Genomic DNA, 27,269 nt, shown 5'->3' with positions numbered 1-27,269 from the left:
CGGCAGTTACGCCATTGCAACGCACGGAAAGCCATACCATAAAGGAGAAAGAGGCACCGACGTAAACACGAAGAAGCGGAAGAGAGAGAGAGAGAAAGGTACAGGCCGGGCGAGCGAGGAGCCCGCATTATATCTCGCGAGAGAGAAGCCCGCATCTCTATCCCGGCGGAGCGAGAGAGAAGCCCGCATCTCCATCCCGGCGGAGCGAGAGAGAAGCCCGCATCTCCATCCCGGCGGAGCGAGAGAGAAGCCCGCATCTCCATCCCGGCGGAGCAAGAGAGAGGGCAATGCGCAGTCTCGCCGCGAGGGGTCGAGACGGATACACGAGACGCTAGGCTCATCGCGGCGCGAGAGCGAGAGAGAGCGCGCTTCCGCGGTGCGCGCGAGAGGGAGAGAGACGCGGCTACCCCAGGGTCGCCGGGAGGGGAGGCAGCGACGTCGGCGAAGTCTGGCGAGTGTCTTGCGGCGGTGGGGGCGCCTCAGGGGAGTCGGCCGGGCCGAGTGGTGGGGGGCGGGCCTCCTCGGCGCCGCAGTAGGGTACCGGCCTTCGACGTGGCTTGTTCCGCGCGGTGCTGCTCGCGTGCCGCGCAAACTACTTTTCCCCTCGCGCGCGACTCTGACCCATTTAACGGGACTTCCGGGGCGCCACGGCCGCGAGTCTCGTCGCCACCCCGGAAAGAGCTACCCTGGCCACGGTGCCCGAAGAAGAGGGCGGGGAAAGAAGCTGGTCGAGTCCACGGGGGCGCTCCTCGCGCCAAGGTCTTTTGTTCGGCGGTGCGTCGCGACGTTCGGCGTCTCGCGCCACGGCCTGCTTATAAGGCTCGCTCGACCGAAACCGGACCTTCCGCGGGGGACGGAGACGGAGCGAGGCCGACGGAGACCCACCCCGAGGCTCTCGGCTCCAAGGTCCGTTCAACCTCGCAGGAGCGCGCGCGCCGCCATCTCGGGGCTGGCGGGGTCCAGTCCAAGGCTCGTGGAACCCGCAGAGCCTGGCGAGCTCGGCCCAAGGCTCGTGGAGTCTCCAGGAGTGCCCGGGCGACGCGCAGTCCCGCTCACCGATCTCGGTGCTCTTCCAAGGTCCATCGATAAGCCACGCCGAAGAGGCAGTTACGCTTATCGAGGGATTCTCAACGACAAGTGGAGTCGCTAGGAGGGTTACGCCATTACGCCGAATCAACGAGCCCGGTTACCCACCCCTTCCGCTTCGGCAACCGCGAGAGTGCTGGGGCGACGTATCCAGGCTCGCGCACGCAAACTCGCGTCCGGAAAGATCGCGGATACGCTCCCGAGGTATATATCGAGGATCCTCCGGGGGGCGGCGCGCCATTGTTCGGCCTCTCCTACGCGCGGACGGTCTCGGCGTCTCGAGAGCCGCGCGCGCGGCTTTTGTTCGAGCCTCGAGCCGGACCGCGAGGCGCGCGCGGTCGGGTCACTCCGAGCGGAGCCCCAGTGGCGCAGTCGAGGCGCGACCGGCCCCCGCGCAGGTTCGAGGAGAGCGATCCCGGGTGCGGCTGGTACCGTACAAGTGAGGTTAGGTGAGAGCTATCGCGGGCCCAAGCACGCGGCCCGCCCCATCGTGCCCCGGATATACATATATATATACTTATATATATCGACGCTCGTGTGCCAGTGTGAACAGTGAGTTGTTTTTCTATGCCGGTTGGTTAAACGGGAGGTTAAGTCGACGCGCGGCCGTAATAGTTGGCTTTTCCAGGGTAGTGCCGCGGACAAAGGGGAAAGAGCTCATCGACGGCGGGAGATGCGCCAGCCTCGGGTCGATGGTAGTCGAATAATGTTAACGGCCGCCTCGATCGGGCAAGTATGCCACCGGTGTTAGGAGGCGCGGCTATGGCGGTCCTTCCGGCGAGCCCGCAAACGGCCACCCAGGGAACCCCGCACCCGCACCCCCAGGCCCAGACCCAGGTCCTGCCCTCGGCAGGCGCCGGCCAGGCACAGCCGCAGCTGCTCTACCAGCCCTACAACCTCGTAAACGCCCCAGGGCCCGCCCCGGCCGGCTCGCCAGCCCAGCCCGGACACTTCCACCACCTACACCACAACCACCACCACCATCACGCTCTGCACCAGCCGACCCACCACCAACACCAGATACTACACCACCCTGCCGCCCAGCAGAGCTTCCTGCCGGACGCGCCGAGCGCGACCGCGCAACCACTGTGAGTCTTGATAAGCCGACCTTCGACCGGACCCGACGTATCCTGGGCGTTTGCCTCGGCGAGACGTATTCTGGACGTTGAAACCAACGAGACGTTTCTTCGACGGTAGCGTGTTAGTTGTGGCGTTGCGAAAGGGTCCTATCGGGGTGGTGACTAAGTGATTGAGGATTTTTAACCCCTTTTAGTGCCGGCCGAAGTCGTTGGTACTTGTAAAACGACGATATGTCGTTGGCACTTGTAAAACGACGATATGTCGTTGGCACTTGTAAAACGACGATATGTCGTTGGCACTTGTAAAACGACGATATGTCGTTGTCCGGCACTAAAAGGATTAAATACCATTTATCGACAAACCGTCGAGACGTTTCTTCGACACTTAGGGCTGACTTCGATAGCGCGTTAGTTGTGGCGTTGCGAAAGGGTCCTATCGAGTTAGTAACTAAATGATTGCGGATTTTGTCAATAGATGGTATTTAAAAATCCACAATCAGCTGCCAACCCAATATATATTAGGAGCGAAAAGAAATTTCTGCCCCAAACTTCACGGATGAAAATAATGCTCGTCGCGGTGAGAAAGTGAAGAAGTTGGACCAATGTTTTAACGGATTACTGTAGACGTCCGATAGACGATATATATATATTTTTTATATATATAAAGTGTCCTCATGTCGAAATTTCTGGCCCAAGGATCGAAAGGGTTAGCTACCGCGTACGTGAAAATGTTTACAAACGTTATGTAAAGAATTCCTAAGAAGCCCGATTTTTAAGACGTCTTAATTGTGGCGGCACTGCGTAGTGCGTTATCAAACGCGCGATTGGCTCCGATAACGTTTTGCGTTTTTGGGCTCTGGTGTAACTTGATTGGGTTTATTTTTTAATTTGTTCTCGTGGAGTCGGGAAGAACGAGGTGGTTCCTTCTAGAGGGTGTCTAGGTCGACGTGACGGTACTTCTCGAGGATGGTTTTTCAATGACTCGTGGGATTCAGACAGTTAAATGGCATATTATCTTTCGAGTCGCCACGGAAGCCGGTGAAACGATCAATACCAACCCTGCCGGCCATATGGCGGTTAATGAGAGAAAACTGCTACCTAGAGCTCCGCATGACCCGCCGTTAAGAATCTTGCCCGGCAGGGGGAAATGGAAATGCCGGATGAATCACACTCCGTCGAGGACGCAATTGCGCGACGCGCGCACCTCGCGTTAGTCGGTCCTGCATTACGCAGAAGCTTCCGAGAATCGGAGTTGTCCGTAAGACGCGGTAATAACAGTCTTCAAGAGGGGGCCTCTTTCGACCGCTTCCGGAATCCGATCTCGGATGATCGCTCCCTACCCTCGGGCGAGACTAGGTGTATGGACGTCGATAAGAGGGACGGGAGATGTGCTCGGTCAATCGACCCATCCAGTCGAAATTGAGAGCATGTCTCGAGACCCTCGACAGATATCCACTTTGGTATCGGGAAGTGGACAGGCGGAAAGTTCTGGAAGGAAACTTTTCGACATTTCTCGAGTCGCGTGGAAAGACGAGGAACGCCATCGCGTTCGGAGGGAACTCGACTTTCGGATTTTGGGACTTGGGACAGGCTGCCTTTTATGGGGTTTTAACGTGATGTGAATGTGTCATCCTGTGCATATAAAACGTCAAAATATCTATAAATAAAAAAAGAATTTTTATAAATTTATGGGGTTTTAACGTGATGTGATTGTGTTGTTCTATGCATATGAAACGTTAAAATATGAATAAAACTTTTCTTTTAATGAAGTGCAGCGAATCATTTGATACTTCATCACGTGATTATGGAGGCCCTAAGCGATGTTCGTTAAATTTCATTTTTTGAAGAAAAATTTGTATCTAATTCGGACAAGAACCAAAAAAGGACATTTTTTTTTCCCCCGAAAAATGAAATCTCAATGAAATTTCAATGATCTCATGAAATCTCACGCGCAAATCTCATGAAATTTCACGAGCATCGCTTTCTTCCTTAGAGCCTCCATAATCAAGTGCTGATGTTTCAAATAATTCGTGCATCCAGTTTGGAGAACATGTTTTATAAATATTTGGATGTTTTATGTATATAGAATGACCCTTTCATATCACCTTAAGAAGGTTTCATTGAGATAAGACATCTTGATCTTGAAATATAAAGTCTTGACTGGACTTGAAATCTTCTTCGATTCGAGTCGAGATCATGCCGAGATCAAGAAATTTCTCGAAAAGAATGGATTTCTGGTGCTGGATCAATCGACCAAATGAATTGAAATTGAGAACATGTCTCGGGACCCTCGACAGATATCCACTTTGGTATCGGGAAGTGGATAGGTGGAAAGTTTTAGACAGAAACTTTTGGACATTTCTCGACTCGCGTGGAAAGACGAGGGACGCCATCTTGTTCGGAGGGAACCCGACTTTCGGATTTTGGGACTTGGGACAGGCTGTCTTTTATGACTTTTTAAGTGCTCATAGCGATATGAAAGTACCATCTGAGGGGCCTTGTTTATGGAACTTTTCTCGGAACTGGGTGTACCGAGAAGTTCGAGATTTTTCCACGTGAGTGTGACCTCGAGGAAGGTCATTTTACCCGTGAAGTGTTGATTTTATTTTTTATAACTTCCTTCTCTAATTTTATGAAAAAATGAAATTTCACCACTGTTAGGACCTCCCTTGTTCAAATGTTTCATGAACGATTTACTTGGATGGCAATTTTATAATTGGAAAATTGTATTCATAATCGTGGATGCGTTGTCATTTTTTTTTTAACTGGCGAAGTAATTTCATGTTATTGTAATTTAAATGTATGTAACTCAAAGTGTGGGGTAAATTAATTTTTTTTTAGATTTTTTTATTTATTATTTTCATGATTGCGAGCATTCATTATTCTTTATGTTAATTATTGACATTTCAAGGGAAATCAAAATAGTACAGACAAAGAATAAGAATAATTACGTCCGAAATACCCGAAGTACGGTAGAAGTACAGTTTTATATTATTATTATTTTATTAAACGCGGTGACATCTCTCGTGTAATTTCAAATCTCGACATGAATTCTACTACTGTGTATATCTTGCGTAGAAACATTAGATGCCGCGTTTTAATCTAGGGAATTATTCTTTCTTTTTTCTTATTAATATAAATAATTTTGCTGAATCGAATCAGAGAGAGAGAGGCAAAGAGATATTGTTATTAGAGGAAAGGGGCCGACCTTGAAATTTCGAAATCTGATTATACTTATCCCTGGTGGGATTTCTGCCCAGTTCTGGAATGAGATGTCGGGTCAATGTCCCCTAGAGGCGAAGATATGGGGATAGATAACAGAGATCGGGGATATTTGGTCAATTGGGGTCTATCTACTGATTATTGAGCAGGTTTCGGAATTGGAAGAGCCCGAAGTTTACTCGATATTGGGGAACGATAGTTCGAGACTCGTATGCGATTATCACGGAAACGAGATTATGGAATCTATGGTTGAAGAGCTCTTATCAAAGATATGAAACGTGCTGATAAGGCGCGATATAGTTGGGCATTTCTGGTTATTCTTGAACTACGTATAACGTACGTAACTCGCAATCGATTAATTTGCAACGATTGCGAGTTTTCTTCTTCTTCCTTTTTTTTTATCTATAAGGGAAATTATTGCTGATAGAAATTTTGAGGAAATTAATATTAAAGGAAATCTGGAACGTATTCTTTCCGTTTAGTAGATGATCAAAAAATTGTTTAAATGAGTTCGAGCTGATTCTATGCCTCTAAGAGTAATAACGATGTTTATTAATTAGTCGATATTTGTATCAATTTGTATCAGTCTTAAGTGCGACAAAGAGGAGTTTTGCAGTGAATCACTTGGATTGATAATAACATTTAAATATCCCATAATGTTATTTATATCATCTTAATTCTATACGTATCGAAATGAATTTCATATTTGTTATCAGTTCACGTTTTCCGGGAATTTGCATGAATTTGCGTCTTAAGTACGACAAAGAGGAGCTTCGCGGTGAATCACTTGGATTGATAATAACATTTGCATATTAGTTACCGAGAAGGCGATATTCCGTCGAATTATCGGCGTTAGAATTTTAATCTAAGCTAGTGCCAGGAATTTAACGGCTTCCTTGATAATTTTGCAGAGCGGCTTTGAATGATCGGGCGCGAAAAAGATATTAAAAAAAAAATAGAGATTGGAGACGAGCGGCGTTGTTTTCAACGAGACTAGCCGCGATAACGCGACGTGGTCGAATGATTTCACAAGTGGCGAGAGAGATTGAACCTCTCGCGGTCCCGGGGAGTGATAACTCCTTTATCACGGGGACTTTGATATCGCGCGTGAAATTTTCTGACCGAGTCTTGGGAAAGAGAGTAGCGTTGTCGCCGAATTACCGAACGTGGTTATGAAATTGGGATTAATCGTGCAATTACTGATGTAAATGTCGTCAGAGACTTCCTGGAGAGTGCCGTATTTATTAGTTTCATGAAAGAAACATTATCTCTTTAGGGTGATACGAAAGTGTGGTATATACATAACAGAAAGTGAAAATATTTATTACTCCAAACTGGGGGCACCCGAATTATCTGATACTTTAACACGTGATTATGGAGGCCCTAAAGAAAAACGCGATGCTCGTGAAATTTCGTTTTTCGAAAAAAAAAAAAATATTCTACATATCTCGGATAAGAACCAAAAAACGGATATATGTATATATATTTTTTTTTCGAAAAATGAAATTTCACGGGCAGCACGTTTTTTCTTAGAGCCTCCACAATCACGTGTTAAGGTTTTAGATAATTTGGTGCACCCGGTTTGAAAAAAATTTTTTAAATATTTTGATCTTTTTGGTACGTACATATCACACTTTCGTGTCACCTCAAGTACGCGTAAAGTGCGCCGTGCAAGAATGTCGAATATTGTTTATTCTCGATTGTAATGAGTAGTTAGAGAGATACGGTGTTTGTCTCATTTGTCTGGGAAATTACATTGTTAATTGAGCGTGAAATGCGTCGTATAGGAATGTGGAGGAATATTTTTTTACTGGAGTGCAATGGGTAATTAGAGAGAATTATTGCCTTGTCGTGACATTGTCTCGAGCCTTGATGTTTTTCGCGGTGGATTAATGTCATAACAAGTGCAAGGTCGAGCTCACTCGTTCTCGTCGGAATTCATCGGTTTATTAGCGATTAAATTTCTATTTGTTTTCACCGATGCAAAGCAGAAAGTAGAAGACGGTCCGAGGTTAAGAACGACTGCGGAGTCTTATTTGTTTGTGATCGTTTCGACTGGATTTAACGATTATTTCTTGGAAACATGACTGCATGTTAGGATTTTTTTAGCTGCTAATTAGATTACAGGCTTGTGTGAACGGCGTGACTCATGGTAGGTTCAAGGCCGATTTAACTCTTGCTTTCATTCTGACTTTATTAGAGCGAATTGGGCTTGCCCGGAATTAGTAACTTGCTTAGTAGAGATGTTATGGTTTTATAGAATTTTCTATTTATTTTTTTAATAACGAGTGTAAAAAATTCTGATGATTTTAATTGCAGATCAGATCAGGCGATTTTTAAATTTTTAAACGAATAAAATTGACGATTAGGTTTGCGTGTTACTGTTTTCCGAATTCTTTTTGTAAATCGCCACAATCCGTAAAATGGAATTCATGTTTGCGGGATCTGTGTACTGTAATAACTTCAAGGCCGATTTAATTCCTGCTTTCGATCCGACTTTATTGGAGCAAATTGAGCTGAATCAGAGTTAGAGACTTATGTGGGATGGGAAATTTTTCCTGTATTTTATTTTTATTTATTTTTTTATGACAAGTCTAGGGGGATTGTTCGATATTTTCCTCGCAAATCAGACAAGTGGCGTTTCTATCTTTCGATTTATAAGCCCGATAGAATGACCCTTTCATAACTACTTAAAGCTTGCAAATGAGTTACCCGGGACAACGAAACTATTTTTTGCTGCTTTTGTGCGAGGGAGACAGAGAGGCCTTAAGGTGATATGAAAGGGACTATATATATATGACGTCAAAATATTGATAAATCTTTTTCCCACAGTGGTTGCACCGAATTATTTGTAACTTCACCACGTGATTATGGAGGTCTTAAGGAAGAACTTCATTTTTTACCAAAAAATGTTGCTTGATTATAGTCTATGATAAATAAAATACATTTCATTTTTTTTTTTAAATGAAATTTCACAAGCATCACGTGCGGAAGTTTCACTCAATTTGGAGAAAAGTTTAATAAATATCTTCACATCCTGATATATAGAATGACCCTTTCATGTCACCTTAAATGCCAGGAGAGAAATTAATCTTGCGTTTCGAACCTTATCAAGGCGAACCATTTATCAGTCTTTTACGGTTTTTTTTTTTTTTTTCAAACGTGAGGGCACATGAACCGAAGTTCCGTTTAAGCTGTAAAGTAGATTCCGTGACTCACAATAGGTTCAAGGCCATTCTCGTGCTTTCGGTCGAATCTTCGTGTAAATCGAAGCGCGTGACGATCCAAGCTGGGTCGGGATTAGTTTGGGACGAGGAAATATATCAGGATTGTTCGCTAAGAGGATTTGAGAGGTACAAAGGATCTAACTTGTGTATTTTGGAATTTGTAACGTCAACGGGCAGCGTATATACTGTTTAGTCTTTTTACTTTACAAGTGAAGACCCGTAAGTCAGAGGCCGGTTTAAGCCGTAAAACAGATTTCCTGACTCAGTGGGTTCAAGGTCGGCTTTTTCTCCTTCTTTCGTTTAAATTTCACCTGTACACCCTGAGAAGGAAAAAGATTCGTCGCATCAAGGAGATATTTTGTTAATTCAAGGAATAATTATTTGACTCGTATTAACTCGAATAAATTGGATGAAACGTTTCTTCAGGATTATGAGAATTTTGAGTTTTAAGCAGATAACTGTACTTCGAATTATGAAAATCTTTCTTTGGTTGCGTGAATTTTTTTTTTTCCTTTTTTTTTTTCTTGGTGTACTGAAACGAGCGTTTCTTTTGAGAGCTGGCAATATAACTTAATTCAGAAATTATGTTACGGTTTTTATAATTAGATTNTTTGATGTCACCTTTTCTTTTGAGAGCTGGCAATATAACTTAATTCAGAAATTATGTTACGGTTTTTATAATTAGATTATAGAAACAACTTCTTTTGAGGTTATTTTCTTTTTTATACATGGAGATATAAATTAAATTTTTATTTAAGGTGTTCGATATATTTCGTGACTCATAATGGGTTCAAGGTTGAGTTCTCTGGCGTTTATATTCGAACTGTACGTGTATGTTAATGTATGTTAAGTCAGGTCAGGATTAGACGGTATTTCAATACGAGTAAATGCCAGGATTTTTTACTTAACAGTCGGATTTTATGTCTTTCCTTGAAATTGACGGTTCATTGTTCGAAGTCCCGTTCAAAAGGAAACTATAAATTCCATGACTCACAATGGGTTCAAGATCAACTTGTTTGATGATTTCATTAGAACATGGTGACGATTTAAGCCACGTCAGGATTAAACAGTAATTTAGAACGAGAGAGTGCGAAGACTTTTTAAATTAATTTATAAAATTGGCAGTCATCTTTTATACTTCTCTTGAAACGTGAAATTTTAAGTCAAGGTCTTGTTTGACCTGGACAATAAATTTCGTGATTCATAACGAGTTCAAGGTCAGCTTGCCTGATGATTTCATTAGAACATGGTGACGATTTAAGCCACGTCAGGATTAAACAGTAATTTAGAGCGAGAGAGTACGAAGACTTTAAATTAATTTATAAAATTGTCAGTTATCTTTTATAACTTTCATTAAACGCGACAGCCCTTATGAAGTTTATTGTCCCGTGTAAACTGGACAATAAACGTCATAAAGGGTTCACGGTCAACTTGTTCGACGATGTCAATTGAACATTGTGACGAATTCTGACCGCGTGACGATTTAAGCCACGATAGGATTAGGCGGTAATTGAGGACCAGTCATGTGTCGGGATTTAATGAGGCACTTGTCGAAATATGGCGGGCCTGGAATATTGCGAAAGGATAATGATCTTAGCTTAGCTAATCCGCGTCCGATCGGTCTGGCCGTCCCATTATTCCCGGTCCAGATTAGATTGCGATAGACCTTTCGGCTCGATCCGATAAACCCTCTGAATTAATCTTCTAGCGGAGATTAGAAATCACTATCTGAACGGAGGGAACCTAGGAAAAGGGAAAAAGGCGAGACAGACTCCTTTCCAGGAGAGGGAATTACGCTCGACGTGAGCTTGCCGATACATGTCTGCACTTAGCTGGTGTAACGAGCAAATAGACGGTCATTTCGAAAGCCGCGGATCATCGAATCGTTAAATCATTCCTCGTGACCGACTGGGACGTTTCGGTGTTCATTATGCAGTAAACGGGATTACCCTGGGAGGGAAAATTGCAATTGTTGTAATGGCAATAAAATGTTACGCCGTGTGAACGTATACTGGGAGACATCAATGCCCTCCCATCCTGCACAGGCGATGTCGTACCTGCAGGGGAGGCATTCATGTCCACAATGTACACTGGGAGACATCAATGCCCTCCCATCCTGCACAGGCGATGTCGTATCTGCAGAGGAGGCATTGTACAGTACATGCAGTGAAAAACGAATGCATTAAATTTGAGAATATTACCGTGTACTATTGGAAGAAATTATTATTATTATTAAAGGAAACTCGGCACTAACGCGCTACGCCATTTTCTTTTTCTTTTATAAACTCGGTACTTAGTAGCCAAAGGGTTAAATAATATATTTCTTCGGTTAAATGGATTTTTATTTTAGCAGTGTAGAAGAAAACCTCTGCTAGGTCTCGATTACAAGGTGTTTCTTTTTTTGTATCGCATAGAAGTCGCCGTTAACCCGTTGAACACGGAGTTATTTCGACATATGGGCGAAATTCGCCTGACCGTGCAGGGAATATTGGACCAAACGGTCGAGCGCCTTTAGGCGCTCTTAGTAGCCAAAGGGTGAAAATCGTAATGCTCGCTTTTTTTCTACGTTTTACTGATCAATTGAGAGAATATCGAAGGAACGGCAACTGCTTCCGAGTCTTGGCGATAAATCCCACGTAGTTGTTTTTTTTTTTTTTTCAACGGGCAGGTGACGTAGTCATTTCCGCACCGTAAATCCCGGCTCGAGTAGAGCAGAAACGATCATTCTTCGAGGAGAAACTCTCTCGCCCCCTCTCTCTCTCTTTTCGTGCCTCAGGGTCGGTCGTCTTGATTAACGCTTCCTCGATTTACTCGTGACAAGTAAATGGCGTTACCCAATCGCGTACGTGCACGCTCATCGATCACGTATAAATCCTCGCCGACGCCGATGTCTGCCGTATTACACCTGCCTCTTGTAAGTCACGTCCCCAGAAGCCGCGAGTCGATAAGCAGGGAGCCTCCTTACCCGCTTTGATAAAACACTCTTTTTTTTTTTTCGCACCCCTATGCACCGCTCAAGATGAAACACTTTGATCATGGAGCGATCATTTATTTTTACTCCCCATTGATGGAGTCCGCATTAGTTTCTCTGGACAACTTCTGAATATGATAACACGATGTTACTATTATTCTCAACGTGGCGGTTGAGGGGTCTCGTTTATCAAAATTTCCTCCAACCTCTCACCACGTGAACACGAGCTCAACAGTTAAGAAATTTAATTTTTCAACAATTTTTCTTTTTAAGAAAATTTCATATATATATATTTTTTTTTTAATGAAAAGTGAAATTTCAAACATTGCCGTAAACTCACTTTGGAGAAATACCTCATAAACGATCGATCTCTCAGGTGCCATTTTCCTCGATTCCACGTTATCAGTCGCTTTTAATCCGCTTTTGATTTGAACCACCAGGAAATTTAATTTTCTTAAATTTTTGTTTATAAGATAATTTCATAAATATATATTTTCTTTAATGAAAAATGAAATTTCAAACATTGCCGTACACACAGTTTGGAGAAATACTTCATAAACGATCGATCTCTTACGTGCCACTTTGATGTCACCTCGATTCCACGTTATCAGTCGCTTTTAATACGCTTTCGATTTGAACCACGGGCTATTAAAATTAAGTGCACGCACATTAAGCCCCTCCTAACCTCCTGTACTACAAATTATTAGCGCCGCGATTTGTGGAGCATCCATTATCCTTACTTAGGGTATACCGTGTACCGTATTCTCTCTCTCCTAATCGTGCGATTAACGGTAGGCATGTATTAACACCGATGTTACGGTTTAGACGTCCCTCGGCCTGGAATGACCGTGCCCGTAGTTAATTCAAAGAGCAATTCATTACTCGCGTAAATGCCTACCTGACAGAGAGCACAGCATTCCCAGGAGATATTTCTCTCCCGGGTTTCCTGCTCGTCCAAATTACCGGCCACGTGGAGTGAGTCACTCCACACGTCACAGAATATTTTACACTTTTACTGCCGCGAGATAGAGGCGGGCCGTGCTTTATAAAAAGAGCATACTCTCCTCTCTTTTTTCCCTCGTCGCGTTTCCTTTTCTTATTCTTCATCTTCTTCCTCTTTTTTTTTATCCCCAGTCGCTGATCTCGCGAACGCCCTCGGATGTTTCCGATCGCTAAAAATACCCACGAAAAAAAAAGAAAAACGCTTCCAGGAATACTACGTTGAGCTCGTTTCCCGAATTTTCATTTCTCCCGGAATTATCGTGATATTAAATGATTATTCTATATGAAACGTCAAAATATTTATAGAACTTTTCTCCAAACTGGGGGGCACCGAGAGATTTGAAACTTCGACACGTGATTATGGGGGGCCCTAAGGAAGAACGCGATGCTCGTAAAATTCATTTTTCAAATAAAAAAATTTGACCTTCATTCTAGTCTGGGATAAATAAAATATTTTATATGTATATATATAGAAACTAAAACTAACCAAAAATTTTGAAACTTCAGCACGTAATTAGGAAGGCCCTAAGGAAGAACGCGATGCTCGTGAAATTCATTTTTCAAAGAGAATTTTTCTTTAGCTTAGACTAGAACTAAAATCGCATTTCTTTCTCTTTTGGTTAAAAATGAAATTTCACGATCATCCCTCCATAATCACGCGTCAAAGTTTGAAATTATTCCGACGAATATATTTCAATGTTTTGGTTCATGTAGAATGACCGTTTGATATCACCTTAAACTCTTAAAGGGTCAAAAATGTCCCCGAGAGAAATCGAGACCTTTGCCGCCCCCTCCACCCCGAAGAATAGGAATTCCGCTTCCTCCCGAGGGATTATCCTCTTCCCCGGTCGTCGTAAGGATATCCCTTTCCCCGGGCCGAGTAACCTTCGGGACCAAAATGTATCCCCATGCCATGCGGTAATGGCCCCGCACAATAGGGACCCTAGGAAAATGTAACAATGAGCCTCATCAGGTGCCCTCTGACGCTCTCCGTCTCTTTCCGTTCCTCTACCTAGACCTTAAGGACGAATGGGGAGAAAGAGGGAGAAAGATATACCCAGGGTGGAAGTAGAGGGTGTCGGTATCGCGGCCATTGTGACGATGAGAAAAAGCGAGGGGGGAAGGAGGGGGAGACTCAAGGGTAGAATTTCGAAAGTTTCCGGAGGCTACAAAAGGCTCCCTCTTGTCGGGGGATAACCTGTATGCGTGGAGGCGCCTACCTTACCGACCGAAAGCTCGTCCCCCGACGATCTGCCGTTTCTTCGGGGCGGAACTCTCTGTCTCCCCTTTCTTGATTTATTTCATGGAAAAAAGATGGGCACCCTTACGGTGTTACGTATAATCTTGGGGGGGGAGGGTGAAAAGTGTGTTTTATGGAGACCTTGGAAATTATTATTATATCCGCGATATTCTTACGCCTCTGGTAGGCATTTATTATTTTTCAAGAAATTAATAGGCTTGCGTAACTTTGCGATTTGACTGAGATTGAAAGAAATTGATTTCTTTCGAAGATATTGCTTCTCGAATGGAGTTAGACTACGGCATAAAATCAATGAAATACAGTCTTAACTGAAAAATGCCGATGTTTAACTCCGAATACTTCATATCTTAAGGTGATAAAGTAAGAAGTCGAAACCATATCTTGCATTCCTTCTAACTCCTTTCTTTCAAGGAAATTCTTTCTTCGGACTCTCAGTACAATGAAATGAAATATGTTTTCATAACCGAGAGGCCATTTTCCTCCGGTAGATCGAATAAAATATTCCACCGTTGTTTGTTGCAATTAAACGCATTGCAGCTTTAAAGAAATTCCTGGGATATTATTTCGTCGAATGAAAAAGAAAAATATATATATATATTTATTTATTTTTCATCTATATATCGGGTAATTACGAGGTCTTTCTATTAGAACTGTTATCTGATCCTAATGAGCATTACCTATTCAAAGAAATTCTCTTCTCGGTGCAGAATTTTTCTCCTCACTATCCGTTCGTAGGAATCTTTTAATCGCAACTGCCGATAAAATCAATTTCATCCTCCGCTTTTTCCGAGCCGGCGCAGAGGCGCATGCGCAGAGGCACTTTGTCGTTCCTTTTCCTCCTTTTTACGATAGCTGCGGCGACCTTCGGGGATTTCAACCTTTGCTTTTCCAGATATGCAATATAACGCGTTCGGCTGCACCCTCTTGTTCTCCCACTTTTATATATATATATACACACATACACATCTGCCTCGCGTCGTTTATCCTCCTGTCGTTCTTGGAAGCGCAAGATCGATAGTAAGACTCGTGGAGGCGCATTTGATTTGCAAAGCGAATGACTGCGGGGCGTCGTAAACAGTTTTCCTGTTACACGCCGAGTGACTGAACCGAAAAGGTCGTATTTTATGCGAGAGGTGCGGAATGGAGTCGCGGAAAAGGAGAAAAGAAAGGAGAAGAAAAGGGGGAGATCCCGCGCCGATACGTTGACGTTCGTTCCGCCATGTTGGGCCGGGTCGTCCCGCTCTGACGAATGAAACCATTTTTTTTTTCCTCTCCTTTCCGCCTTAACCCTGCTAGCTGGGAGAAAAGTTTTCAGACGAAAGTTGTGACCCCGGACGCCCTGGACAACTTTTGTTCGAAAGGTTTCTCGATATCGCGCCTTGCCGAGGCGGAAAATTCGGGATACTGCATTGGGACGAGGGAACGGGGACGCGAGATCTGACGGAGATTTAAAGAACTTGCAGGAAAAGGAGGAGGATAGTGACGTGGTACTTGAGACTACTCAATGGGGCTGCTCTGAATATTTCTATGGAATTTGTTATTACGGATGATAGACGAAAAATTGATATTCTAGGGATCGTATTAATGTAACCAGGAATATCGAGTTGTGTTGAAGATCTTTCTCTTTTAACAATTATTTTAGCACTTAAAGTCAATTTACATTTGATAATATTGAAAATTGTTTAAAGGGCGCACAAAGCATCGCCCCAAGTCATTGTATAATAATTGCCATTATTTACATTAAATTACATGGCATTATATTATATAATAATTCGTACAAAAAAATGTATCCTAATTATGTGCGTCAGGGTAGGTTAGGTCACGTATAAAAGTGATATTAAATTTAATTCTATAAAAATTAAATAACGCAATATCGACGGCGAAACGTCATGGACCCTATATCAGCAATTAATATTATCGAGTCGAGTTGGTCATAGGTGATATAATTAATTCCTAGAAAGTATCGAAACAAAGCATCGCCCAAGTAGTTCCGAAGTAATTCCACGTAGTCAAGGGGGGAAGCTTTCTCCGTAGGTTACGGGGATTACTATTCCTTCCATGGCGTATGGTAATTCCTGGCGTCTTTTGCGGGCCGTTTTTACGAGGCTGGATGGTACGGGTAACGTGATTTTCTCTCTGTCTCTCGTCTTTTCCCTCTCTTTGGGGGACCAAGACTTTGTACGGCCGTCTCGCCGACTAAACGGCGAACGGAATAGGAAGAGGAGGAAGATGGAGTGTCTCGGGCATGAGACCCGCTCGGTGTATATCTGGGGTGAGGTTTGCGGTCGGTCTCCTTCCTCGATTTTCTTTCCCCGGGTCTTTCTCCCTCTCTTTTTCTTTCTTTACACCCCGGAGGGACCGGGAACGGCGCTGAATCACAACCGCAAATATCCTCCGGTAGCTGCGAGAACTCTCGACGTCCGCGTCAGAGTCAGGATTGGCAGAGTTTGACCCATTCCGGTTAAAACCAGCGTTTTTTTTTTCTTTCTTCCAGTAAATAAAATACATCGCATAAAGCCCACTCGGTTTTAACCAGGGTTTTGACTGGTTAAGGAGAAGTGAAACCACCCTTAAATCAGTCGAATCGGATGAGACAGATTTTTTTTTTAAGGGTGTTGGGTAGAACCGTCCGAAACATTGACACGTGACTCGTGGGTAGTTAGGAATTATCCTGACTCTCTAGGAATTATCCTGACTACCTAGGAATTATCCTGATTCTCTAGGAATTATACTGACTCTCTAGGAATTATCCTGACAGTCTAGGAATTATCCTGACTCCCTAGGAATTATCCCGACTCTCTAGAAATTATCCTGACTCCCTAGGAATTATCCTGACTCTCTAGGAATTATACTGATCCTCTAGAAATTATACTGACTCTCTAGGAATTATCCTGACTCTCTAGAAATTATCCTGACTCCCTAGGAATTATCCTGACTCTCTAGGAATTATCCTGACTCTCTAGGAATTATCCTGACTCCCTAGGAATTATCTAGGAATTATCCTGACTCTCTAGGAATTATCCTGACTCCCTAGGAATTATCCTGACTCTCTAGAAATTATCCTGACTCCCTAGAAATTATCCCGAAACTTTTGCTCCAAACTGGGTGCACCGAATAATGTGAAACTTTAACACGTGATTATGGAGGCCCTAAGGAAGAACGCGACGTTCGTGAAATTTCATTTTTCAAGAAAAAGAACGTCTCTTTTTGGTTCTTCTCCGAATTGAATACAAATTTTCGTTAAAAAAAAATGTAATTTCACGAGCATCGCGTTCTTCTTTAGGGCCCTCCGTAACCACGGTGATGAAGTTTTAAATTAGTATGTTCATACTCCGGCCTTGACGACCGGAGCCTCGCTACGCTATACAGAAATTCGGCGAGCTCTGGAACACCTCGGCAAATATTCATCCCGAATATTCCTGCGAGTGCTCGAGAGGCACGTCCGGGAACTCAGAAAATAAATAGATGATTTTCTGATCGGGAGAGTTCCCGTGGATCCCTAAAAGACAACTAAAATCAATTAATAATAGGTTTGCTTACCCCCGGGTCGGTGACCGTCAGACCTTGGATCCTGTAAAAAACGCGAAAAAAGCAACCTTGACCGAAATGTAGGGTCGTCGTGGCAAAAATTTACCCACGTTACAGTATATATATCATTTTATATACACTTCATATACACTTTTATATCACCTTAAGGCGGCCAGATGAAAGCAGGAGCTCGCCAAATCCGAACGACCTCGCGTCGCCATTTTACGATCGTTTTGGTCCCTTGGGCGATATTGTCGGACAATTTTTTTTCTTTCGTTTTTTTCTTCTCTCCTTTTCTAGAGAGTATTACGAGTCGAGAGTGACTCAGATGGAGAGAAAAAGCCAACTGTCCCGGCGTTACACATTCCCAATTGCATTCCTAGCGGGGCCTGTTTCGCTCGCTGGGAGGCTGACAAAGCGGACCTTTCTTCTTTTCTTTTCTTTTCTTTTTTTTCATAGATAAATTGGAACCCGACGTTTCGCAGGTTATACGGCAGATATTTATGATGCGCTTTTTCCATCGCAACTCGCCGATGGTACGCCGCTTTTTTTTTTCTTTTTTTTATTTCTCTGGTTATCTAAGAGCCTGTATAACCGAGTTTTCGCAATGGTTGCAGAAAATCCCACGGCCGGTTATCTCGACCGGCGCAAAATATCTGGTCACCTTGGACCTCGCCGTTTCCGATTTCTTCCGTTTTTTACATTTTTTTATATCACCGGGATTCTCTCCCGTATCGAAAAGGGGAGATAAATTCGAGAGGTTGCTCATGGAACGCTTTTTTCTTTTTTGATCTATACTTCCGTGAATTTCTGTTGAGGCTACTGTGATAAAGATATCCTGAAATTACATATACATAAGGTACATAAGTAGATTTATAAGTTTCATGTCTCTAATGTGAGTAATTATAAAATTTCAATTTTTTTGTATCCTTTTTTTAACGGTTTACTCACGAGTCAAATTGACGGTTGCAAAATGGCCGGCATATGTACACGTTCTAAAATTTCTTTTTATTTCGATAGATTGCGGGTGACCATTGACAAATGTCTACTTTTGATTAATTCAATCCAGTGGGAGTTTACGGCTTTATTTGATGTATCGTCACTCCGTTCTTTTTTTTTTGTGTTCGTAAGGTTCATTTTCCTTTGTCATGGACACGGGAATATGAGCCTTAGTTCGCGACTTTGTCGAGAATGCCTCGTGTCTGATGATACCATTGAAAAAACAGGTCGTGGAACTACTTGAGGCGCTTTACCCTCTCTTTTTATCCCGTTTAGCGAGGACGCCGGTATGTGTCTAAAAACCCGTACATATGTACGAAGGATATACATACTCGGGGCACTATCAGGTTACCGCATGCTTGTGTTTAAACTGTTTCATGCCGAGTGGTCAGTTCCACTGACCACTTTTTTTTTTCTACCATCTTTTTCCGCCATCCCGCTCGGAGCGTCGATAAAACCAGGCGCATTAATTAACAAGTGAGTTTGCTCTTTTTCACGTTCGATATATCCAGTCGTTCCAGGCTACGGGTAAACCTGATCCGTTACTTATTCGAATCTATTCCTATAATAATCATCGCGTCTTAACATCCACCCTCATGTCGGTAAACGCATTTATATACGCGTTTTCCGTAATATTCACTCGGAAATCAGTGAAAACGATTTCCTTTAATTTCGTTATGACACAATAATGCGATTCGGTAACAAGTGACGCACGACCTTAAAATTGTGCCAATGTTTTAGTGATTTCCATGTCATTTTTCGAGCATTAAAATCCACGATTTCCTGAGTTAATATTGTTAAATGGGACCCAAGGGGATAAAAAGAAGCCAGTAACGTCAAGGTATTCGTTTATTTACTAAAATCGCTTTACAATATAAGTCCCACTCCTGACCGGAACCCTCATCGGTGCATTTCCGGTTTTACTCCATGTCGCTCTTCTCTCGTCTCTGCGCGAGTTCCATTAACCCACTTCACCGGTCCACCGATAATCCCGAAACAAGCGGTACACTCGGAAAGAAGACGAAAATATCCCTGCAAATGCGTTCCTCCATTTGTTTACGTTTCCTTGCCGCTAAGTAGCGCCGGAAAATGTCTCTCTGCCAGGCCGATGCTTCCCGATGCGACCCGACGTCCACCTCGGCGCGGGTTTCGCGGCAAATGAAGACCCGCTTGGCTTCCGTCCAGTGTTGCCAACCTCAGCATCCGTTTATTCTAGTACAGTAGAATTAAAATTAATCGTAGAAACCCACGCAATGATGAAAATACCGGTACAAATTGAAAAGTTGAAATATCGAAACATCGAGGTCCTACACCTTGCCCGTATTTAAGAAATAAAATAAATGCAACAAACGGATTAAATAATTAACAGTGTCGAATACACTTATTTTATAACGCTCATTTGAAATAATTCACGAATCAACCGGAAACCGAACACGTACTAAACGCCAATACTGATAACGAACTGGAGATAGAAAACCGAAGAATTTAATTCCGTCCCCAATTTGAACAAAGCTCAAATGACTTTGCGAACAAACGTAGGAATATCGACAGAAATATTCATAAAGAATGGTAAAGTCGTTCTCAGTCATGGTTTCATTTTCTAGTGGAATAACGATACAATTCGCCTGCTATTATTGTTTTAAAAAAGTGCATAGTACGACTTAAGTGATGGTACAAATGTAGTATAATAATTGGCAACCCTGCCTCCGTCTCTCTCGGCCGCGGTCGCGCGAGTGAGACGGACAGTCGGCCGCTCAGGCGGTGGGAGAGAGAGGGCGAGAAGGGGGCGCTGCTCTCGGGCGTACTCGATCTCTCCCGCTGTCTCTGCACGCTGCCCGTTCCGTGTTGTATCTTATAACCGACGCTATTTTCGGAAGCGCCGAGCCTCAGATATCACCTACGCGAGGAATTTACGCGCGCCCGTGCTTTCTTTTTCGAAGCTCCGGTGCTCCGTGCCAAAACTCTCTCTCTCTCTCTTTCGGTCTCTTTGTTTCGACGCCTGTCTCCCGGGAGGTCGCTTCCCGGCGCACAATGGCGGCGATAATTTGCGTCGGTTACGGACGCCCGATGATGCATGGAATTCAAGCTCTCGTCCGTCTCCCTGTGGAAATTCGACGTCGCGGCCATCTTGGATTTTCCCTCCCTTGTATAGATACCCCTACGGAGTAGTATAAGGAGATGTAATACGACGGCGTGTACTGAAATCGTCCCCATTTTAACACTATTTCTACCAAAGGTGTCGAAAGACTTTCAAAATTTTAACTTGAAATTATTTTCAAAGTTTAATAATTTTTTCTTAATGTCTTGAGTTTTCGTATAATAATTGTTAAATTTATTTAGCGGTATCATTTTCCTCCAGCTCATCAAAACCTTTTGATCGAAATAGGTATACACAAAATCGTGGTAGAAATAACGTTAAGGGCCCAAGATCTGATTTTTTTCTAGTGCCGAGAGCGCCTCTTCGATGAAATTTTGCAATTAACAATTATTGACTGTTAGCGGGTTTGTGCGTATCTTGAGGGGAAGTGAAAGTGGCTTCTTAGGGGTCAACATTTATGAAACTTTTCTCTGAATTGAGTGTACCGATTTGTTTCAAATTTTATCGTATTAATAAGCAAACCCTGAGATAGTCCTGAAACTCGCGAAATTTCATTTTTCATAATTGTTGAAAATTCTTATGAACAAATTATCTTAAAATTGAAATTTCAGGGGTTTCAGGACATTTCTTATAGCTGGCATATTCACATTGTCAGGTTTGAAACGATTCGGTACACCCAGTTCGGAGAAAAGTTTCATAAACGATACCTCCTTGACGCCACTTTCACATCGCTTTAATTGCGATATTAAAAGCAATTTAGGTCATTTACGTCGGTAGGAAATGTTTTGGTCACGTAGAAGTGAAGTTCCCTCGTTTCCCGCGAGTGGCGCTCGCGTCGCTAGATCGGCGAAAATTTGAAATTCCACCCTATCGAGTGAAAAATATTTCACGTCATCGTTATGATTATTTTTCCCTGACCCTTATCCGCACTTTACGCGATTGTCATCCATGCGTACAAAATATATAAAATATCCGCATAAACGATCGCATAATTTACTTCTTGGCCCTCTAATAGAAATTCCTTGCATACTCCGCAGTGACCCTGGGAGCCAGAAATCCAATAACTTTGCCGAATCGTGCGTCATTACGGATTCCATCCTTTTCTTCTGGTTTTTTTTTCCCCCGGCCAGATATTCGGAAAATCCGCCAACGAGGCGTGACATTTCCCGCGGCCTTTTATCGCGCCTGTATTTTTCTTTTTTTTTTTTTCGGGGGTATAAACTTCAAAGGAATTCTCTACTCGGGTAATGGGCTCGTTTAAAGGGCGCCCACGGTGCCAAAGAATGTCGATGACTTTGTGCTCTTTCGTGCCAACAAGCCTCCATTCAGCACGAGCGGTTTCCGCTAACGATTCCGCCTCGCGGAAGATCGATGACGCGCGCGGGGATATTGCGCAGGAGAGAAAACGCCGCGGCGGCCATTCCGCGTCGCGATAATTCTTCCGGCTTAATCGCCGCGCTTCGCTTTTATTTTAAAACCGACCCTGCAATCGTGGGATTCTTTTGGCTTTGCCTCGAGAACGTTTCCCGGCCTTTGAAGTGCTCGGAATAACGCGTACGTTACATTTCCGCTTGTGTACTTGAAGTATAATTAACGTATATATTTGCGTATACCCCCGAGGCTTGGTTATCTTTGAAAGTCTGAGAAACTGTTCCGATTGAAATATTTCTTTTACCATCCGAACTGCCTCGAGTATAAACCGTGTAAACAGGACGTGGGATTAACACTTTTTGGCTGTTTTCCTCGGAAAATATTCAAAGAGCGTCGCAAGTTATTTCTAATGTTAAATGGGAGATTAAACTCCGGGGAATTTTCATTCCCCGGTTTTGCATTACTTCTCAGATCTTTCTATTGATTTATTTCATTGGTACAATTGCATTTACACGTACAGATAGAACTAGAAATCCTGGGATTATGTCTGCCGTTACGTTTATTTCATTCGCGTTGTTTTACTATATCTCATGTTTTATACAAACATGAAATATACAACATACAAAATTCGGTACACTAACGGCCTTGCATCCTCTTCTCCAGACTCCGATTATACATTTCCAAGGGAACTCGGATTTCTCTCTTCTCTCTGTCGCTCGATGTTGTTTTCGTTTTGACTGACTTCGCGTCCGACCTTGAGGTGACCTTGAACCTGCTTTCCAATATGGCGGGGACTCTCGGCTTGGGTAAAAGTTTCGCCGAGTGCGTTAATATTGGCCCTCCTTACCGGGAATTAAGTTTTGCTCCGTTGCCTATTCTCAGGGCATATTAATAGCGACGGTGATTATATATCTCCGCGTCAACGATAAATAATTCCTAGAGATAAAGATCTCCGGGGCTTTGCGGCGTCTGCTCTTAATCCGTTGCGTGACTTTTTTGCCCGGAGCTCCGGATATATATTTTCTTTTTTCTCGATAAATCGCGATAAATCACCACGAATCGCTCGCTCGGGAGATTTTCTCGTTTCCTTGGATTATGAAGTCCAGCGTCATCGAGATATTAAAATTTAACAAAATTTAACGTTACTACGTGATGCCAAGCTGAATCGATGATTCGAAAATCTCGGCATCCCATGGAGCCTTACCATCGTGATCCTTTGACGTGCGTTGAAATAAAAAGCACCCTGAAAAAGTGGAGATTAAACGTAGACATTAATCGTAATCCTCAGAAATCGTAATTACTTCTTATGGCATCGATCTCACCGCATTACGATGTAAAGTCCATTCACTTTTCCAATCAAGGTCAAATTCTTCTTTTCCTTTCCTCCTGAGCAGTCAACCCTTGCCTTCCGTAACTCGAGTTAAGGAGAGGTGAAAGTTGAGGCCACTTTCAGGCCTTCGAAAGCTCAATTGTTCATAAAACTGTTCTCCGAACTGGGTGTCTCAAATCGTTTCGTACTCTAAAACGTGAATATGGAGACCCTAAGGTAGGTCCTGAAACTCCCGGAATTACATTTTCTATAAACTATTTTCAAAATACCTATAAACAAAATGTGAAAAGAATTGAAATTTCACGAGTTTCAGGGCCTTCCTTATAGTCTCCCTATTCACGTCGTAAAGTTTCTAACTATTCGGTAAACCGAGTTGGGAGGAAAAGTTTTATAAACAAAACCTCTTCGACGTCACTCACCCATTTGCATCGTAAGGAAGTATGAAAAAGAGGGTCCTTATCACCAAATTTCAGGCTGAATGATACTGACCAGTAAAATTGAGCGTATATATACGCTCCGGTGATAGTGAACAAGACAACTGAGCGTATATATACATATATACGCTAATGATGCAAATGGTTTAACTCACCAACAAATGAGAAGACATCCCACCCTCGATTCCTTCGTCGTTATCGATTCCCGGCATCCAGTCGGGGTTGTAAACAAATAACACGAGAGTCTCCCTCGCCCCCGCCCTGAAATCTGCCTCCTCTCTCGCTCCGTTTCCCGGGACGAGTAAACAGACCCCCTCCCCCTGCCGCGCCTCGCCCCGCCCCACCCCCTTCCCCGAGCCAGTGCGCCCGCATCAGTGTGTCCTTTTCCGCATTCCTAGGTCAGCCGGGATTAGAGAGAGAAAGAGAGCGAGGGAGACGTCAGCGCCCGCCGAGCGGCCGCGTTCGATTAAACTCGTTCCGGGGCGACACGTGCGAACGCCCCCCACTCCCCCCCAGTTCCCCAGATTTCCCCCTAATTCCCGCGACCTCCCCCGTCTCCCGAGGAGAAATCCCCGAGACGAGCGTTCACCAGCCCGATGACCTTCCCCTCGACTCTACTCGCCCTCTGTCCCCCTCCCCACTTCCCGCGCTGCTATTTCCGACATTGTCTGGCTTACGCAAGTGCCGACGTGTGTATATGTGCGCCTTTTTCTTTGTGTGCCGTGCCGGTATATGGCTCGCGCCGAGCATTTATATATATATATGAATATGTGTGTGTCCCTTCCGTGCGCCTGCGCCGAGACCTCTGCGACACGTAACCCCTTGAACGTAGTCGCGCTACATTTAGCCATTAGCCGCGGCGTTAGACTGGCTTCGCGAGGTCAGGTGATCGACTCTAGACGGGTTATCGTCGCCGACCGCTGGGGGAATCCGATTCCCGGGAAATTTAACCTGTTTACCGGGGAATTGACTTTTGTACAACTCGTTTCACAATGGGGACTTTATAGTGATATTATTACACCCTCCATTTGCCTTTACAGGCACGTGGTTCTCTTCTTTGACGTGTAGGAGGTACTTAAAAAAAAATTAAGAGGTGAGCCACCCCTCACAGGCCTTACTTTGGATGGTGGTTTTACCCCCTTAAAGTGTTTAATGGCAGATCAAAAAAATACGTGTCGCTTAGTCTACTATAACATATTATAAAAGATATCAAATCGGAGAGATCGACCTGGTATACCTTCCTTGTGAGTGTTCTTTCTGTCCACTGTTCCTAGGGACAGTCTTGGTTTAGCCGTATCAGTTGTTTAGGCAATGATCACGTCTTCTAAATAATGCTCACCTCTTTTCGCCCGTGATCCCGGGAATAGGGCCGCCCATCGACCTCCGATCATTTTGCCTTTGTCCCTTTGTGAATATTTCCTTCAGACGCTAATCTCGGATCGGTTTCCAATGCGGCGAACGCGTCACGGCAGGGGCCTCCGCGCGCTTCCCGGAAGCCTCGCTCGTTCGACTCGTTTGACGGTTTCGCAACTGCGCCGAGGAGCAAGAGAGACCGGGCGAGCCCGCATGCCGGGGGAGAGAGAGAGAGAGAGACGCGGCTCGACTATTTTTAAAGTCGTCCGCACTAGTTGGACGGGAAGACCTGCCAGCCTTGCCCGACCGAAGACGCCCCTCCGTCTGTCATCGAAACTTCTCAGGTCGTTATACGGGCAGACAGGGTCGACGACCGGTTTCTTTAATCCGTCGTTAAGCTCCGAGGTGGACGCCATCACGGCGATTCGGCCCCTCGCGAGGGAACTCTCTCAATGGAGCTGCTCCACATTCTCTTCCTGGGGCGCCTTCCGCGGAACTCCGGGGAACTACGTCCGGATTTTTATAAGGCTTGTCGCCATTTTCACCGCGAGATGTCGCCGAATAGGGCCGAGGGTCGCCCGATGGTGAAATTGAAATCCAGAGGCCGTTTAAGGCGATACCAAAGGGTTATATATAAACATGAAAATGTTTATGCAACTTTTCTCCAAACTGGGCGAACCGAATCATTTCAAACTTTAATATGTGATTATAGAGGTCCCGATAAAAGTCTCGAAGCTCACGAAATTTCCATTTTCGAGAAAAAAAGGTGTATTTATCTCGGATTTGAACCAAAAAAGACGTTTTGTCGACAAATGAAACTTCCCGAGTTTTGGGATTTTCATTGGGACGTCCATAATCAGGTTTTAAAGTTTCAGGTTATTCCGACCCTATTTGGAGAAAAGTTTTATGAAGATCTTCACGTTTTGATATGTATAAAATGATCTTTTCGTATCACCTTAAGGTCCGAAGTTAAAATATTTATAAAACTTTTCTCTGAACTGAGGGCACCGAATGATTTGTAACCTTAACACGTGATTATGAAGGCCTTGAAACTCGCAAAATTCCTTTTTTTGTTCATTGTCCGAGATAAATACATTTTTTTTGTTCGAAAACTGAAATTTCACGAACATCGCGTTTCTTCTTAGGGCTTTCATAATCACTTTTGTTGAAGTTTCAAATAATTCGGTGCACCCGGTTTGCAGAAAATTTGTATATATCGACTTTTTGGTATATACTTGTGACACTTCCATAACGCCTTAAAGGTCTTTTAGGAAGCTGTCGTGTCGCAAACTCAAAACGAGAACGTTTCAATGGGAGCCGTTGAACTTTCCTTGAAATTACTTCCGAAGGAACTACGACGATAGTTGAAGTTCTGTTGAAGAGGTATATATACCGAACTTGACTGGAGTTGAAGGTTTTGGGTTGATTTATTGAGTCTTCCTGTACCTAGCTAGTCGGTCGTTGACGAAATATGTATTACTCTTTGACTGAGCATCGCCCAGTTTCCAAAGTACTCTAACTGCTTTCAAACTCACCTATATCATCCTAACTTACATTTTGGAATTCTGAAAGATATCTCATGAGGAATAGTTTCATCCAACATCATTCACTTAGGACTTGATATTAATCTTAACTCTCAATTATATAATAATCCATCTTCGTTAATAGGACGAAATTTCTTGCTTCTAAATTTAAATACCTTTTTTGAAGCCCGATGTAACCACAATCCAATCCTCAAATTCAAAAACAAATGACTGGAAATGCACTGCTCAGGAAAAAAAATTGAAACCGTATTTGTTTATCTTATGTAGCACCTAAAAACACGGACCGTGCATATCAGAGACTATTATATATTTCAGGTGTTATCAGTTTCATTTTTTCTTTTTTTTTTTTTCCTTGGCGAACAGTAGTTCAAAAAGAGCTTTGAACTTAAATCGATTTCTAGGAAGAAAAAGAAATTTCTCCACGTAATGCATGAAATTGTAAATTACATAGTTACTTCGTAGTAGGTACTGGATTACTTGTCGAGGCTACTTGTTTCGATATCTCGACACTTGAAAAACAGCGAATAGTTAATGACGGTCGTCCTCGTGTTTTTTCATCCGTGCACGCATAATATAGCACATAGCAAATTAACGTTTGCATTCCTACGCTTTCTGCACCTGAGCGTGATAATACCGCGATTTCTACATGACGTAATTCCCGGTAAGTGTATGTGCATGATGCCGTACCCTCCGTATTGAAGATTAATTCCGCAGTCCTAAGATATGTGTTAAGATACACGTTCAGAGCATACAAGGTTCGTTAA

The 27,269-nt window shown here is 43.6% G+C and overlaps 1 protein-coding gene across 1 annotated transcript in view; it reads left to right on the top strand.

Moving 5' to 3' along the window:
- The first annotated feature begins 547 nt into the window (after positions 1-547).
- Positions 548-27,269, top strand: part of LOC111674421 (pair-rule protein odd-paired-like) — a 39,039-nt gene continuing 12,317 nt past the window's right edge. Inside the window, exons 1-2 of the mRNA XM_023434851.1 lie at positions 548-1,638; positions 1,715-2,174. Coding sequence (XP_023290619.1) covers positions 1,822-2,174 — 353 coding nt within the window. The 5' untranslated portion in view covers positions 548-1,638; positions 1,715-1,821. The remainder of the gene's footprint in view (positions 1,639-1,714; positions 2,175-27,269) is intronic.

Source organism: Orussus abietinus, unplaced genomic scaffold (genome assembly GCF_000612105.2).
Source record: "Orussus abietinus isolate OABI.00-Male unplaced genomic scaffold, Oabi_2.0 scaffold127, whole genome shotgun sequence".
In the NCBI taxonomy this organism is placed as follows: Eukaryota; Metazoa; Arthropoda; class Insecta; order Hymenoptera; family Orussidae; genus Orussus; species Orussus abietinus.
The sequence above is the reverse complement of the archived record's forward strand: the minus strand, read 5'-3'. Positions and strand labels throughout refer to the sequence as shown.